The following is a 2,517-nucleotide window of genomic DNA, read 5'->3' on the forward strand; positions in this document are numbered from 1 at the left end:
GACCGACAAACATCACAAGGCATCTTTACATTGTCAAATCTGGCCCTCTTTTAAAGTTTGGACTCTCCTGGTGTATATAAATGCAGGCAGGGGCGCCATGTAGGGGGGAAAAGTTAGGACAATTCCAAGGGCCCATGACTGACAGGGGCCCCCAAAAAATAGGTAAACACCAATATTAAATGATTAAACCATCATCATTGAGTATATATATTTCAAATATAATAATCAAATTATTATCTCTTTGTTTTTACGTGTTCTGGGCAGTAAAAGTTAAATAAAAATGGCCTTTAGCACATTTTTAATCTTGCATCAAACAGTGAACTGCACTGCAGACTGTACAAATCACCAGCAGTAAATATTGTGCTAGTCCTAGTATTGAACTACAAGACGCAAAACAGGTGCAGGCCTTTGATTAGAGTTCTGTGAAGTTTTTGATGGGATAGTTCGGTCCTAGAGATGTGGGGACAACAGCTGAGCAGAGGGGCCCAATTAGATTTTTTTGTCATGGGGCCCTAAATTCCTGGAGGCGCCCCTGAATGCATGTACAGGTGACAGTCTATAAGTAGGGATGTGTATAGTACATACATATACTAGATTTATCGAGGTTAAAGGAGATTAATTATTAAGTTTGTGTTTTTTTTTTTGTTCTCCATCACCCTGTGAACATCAACACCACATTTACACTGTTGATGTAATCCAAGTGAAAGGCTGTAAAAGTAGCGGGATTACTCTCTAAACTGTCTGTTACTGATCTCATTTATATTAGTAGATTAAATCAGGTAAATAGATTTAAATTTAAATGTTAGATTTAACATTAAGTTAGCACCGATGCTAAAAACGCCCCAATCGAACGAAGCAGCTGTTATTAACGGTCGACATAGTTGGCGGCTGGTCGTTGTAACGGTCAGCCGTTATTAACGGTCGACAGAGTTGGCGGCTTGTCGTTGTAACGGTCGAACGGTTGGTTCGGTTCAGAGAAACGTTCCGGGAGCAGCGGGAGGCTCCGCCGGGCCTGCCGTCATGTGCCGGCTGGCACCGGCGGCCGTTACCGTCAGGGTGACCGTCAGCGTGGCCGCTTTTAACCACACGACACGCGGACAGTTGAGTTCGTGAAGGCGCGAAGCTGCACGCGGAGTTAAAGCGGCTCTTACCAGACAGGTGAGGTCTTGTCTCGCCAGGTGAGGCTGACCGAGCGTCGTGCCGGACTCGTCACCCGCCATCTTGAATGAAAAGGGAATGAAGAAGAAGAAGGCGGCTCAGGCGAATGCCATAAAAAAATAATCCAAGTTATTCAATGAAAATCTGTTGCTGCTATTTGTATTTTTAATAAAAAAAACACATATGTTTTTAACAAGATGATCGTTTATATTTGTGTTTTTTTTATGCTGACAAGTGACAAAAAACGGCGGTTTGAAACTGATCCATCCACAGTGCAGGCAGGCAGCGCGGGGTCCTTTCACGGCGGCTGATGCAATTTATTTCAAACTGTAAAAAAAAACATTTAATTTAATTCAAACTGCTGCTTTTTATTTATTTGTTTTACAGTTTATCACCGAACAGCGCTCAGCTCATCGCTGAAGCTTTTCCCGCCTCCAAAAAGTAAAAAAAAAAAAAAAAGTTTATACGTGTGTGGTCAGTCGCTGTTAAGTGACGTCATCAGACGGCGTGATTTGTAGTTCTTTATGTTTTTTTTTTTTTTTTACTTTATTGCAAAATACAATACAAATAAGCATATTTAAATACAATTACAGAACTGAGCGTAGCAGTTTTTACATTTAAGAAGCATAGAGTATAAACAGAAACAATATAAAGTAATGGAAAGAAAAATTCTTATAGGGGATCAATCAAAAGTAAAAGTTGATAAACTGTCATACAGTAATAGGGCTTTCTTTGGTTTCATAAGTTTAAAAGAACCAAAGTAAAGGTGCAGTTCTTTTAGAAAAATGTTGAAACGTGAGGTATTTTTTTGAGAATTTACATTTGTGTAGAAAGTATTTGGCGAGTATAACCAAATTATTTATGTTATATTCTAGTTTTCTGTCCTCCATTATAATATTGGATTTTTTAAGTCTTTCCAAAACAAATCAGACTGAAAGAGAACTTTAAATGTTCAAGTGTTTCTACTTCTGTTTTACAAAAAGCACATTCGTTACAGTCCAAATTAAATATAAGTCTTAAAAATTCACCGCAAGGATAAATGTTATTTATTGTTTTGAAGTGTACCTCTTTCGCTTTAGGAGAGATAGGAAAACTAAGAAATTTACATCTACTTCTCTTTTTTCTTTCTTTCCATTGTTTTACTTTATATTGTTTCTGTTTATACCCTATTCTTCTTAAATGTAGAAAATGATACGCTACGCTAATTGTATTTGAATATGCTTATTTTTATTGTAAGTTGCAATGAAGTTTAAAAAAACAACAACAAAAAAAACCCCTGACTGCTGTGGTTTATCCCATCGTGCTTGAAACAGGAAGGTGAGGCGAGTGGTATTCAGTTGGTCTGCAACTCTATGAGAT

At 37.9% G+C, this 2,517-nt stretch overlaps 1 protein-coding gene across 1 annotated transcript in view; it reads right to left on the minus strand.

Moving 5' to 3' along the window:
- Positions 1–1,280, minus strand: part of eif2s3 (eukaryotic translation initiation factor 2, subunit 3 gamma) — a 13,957-nt gene extending 12,677 nt beyond the window's left edge. The window contains exon 1 of the mRNA XM_027274445.1: positions 1,152–1,280. Within this exon, the coding sequence (XP_027130246.1) occupies positions 1,152–1,220 (69 nt within the window). The 5' untranslated portion in view covers positions 1,221–1,280. The remainder of the gene's footprint in view (positions 1–1,151) is intronic.
- Positions 1,281–2,517: the final 1,237 nt, after the last annotated feature.

The sequence above is a fragment of the Larimichthys crocea genome, chromosome XXIII (genome assembly GCF_000972845.2).
Source record: "Larimichthys crocea isolate SSNF chromosome XXIII, L_crocea_2.0, whole genome shotgun sequence".
In the NCBI taxonomy this organism is placed as follows: Eukaryota; Metazoa; Chordata; class Actinopteri; family Sciaenidae; genus Larimichthys; species Larimichthys crocea.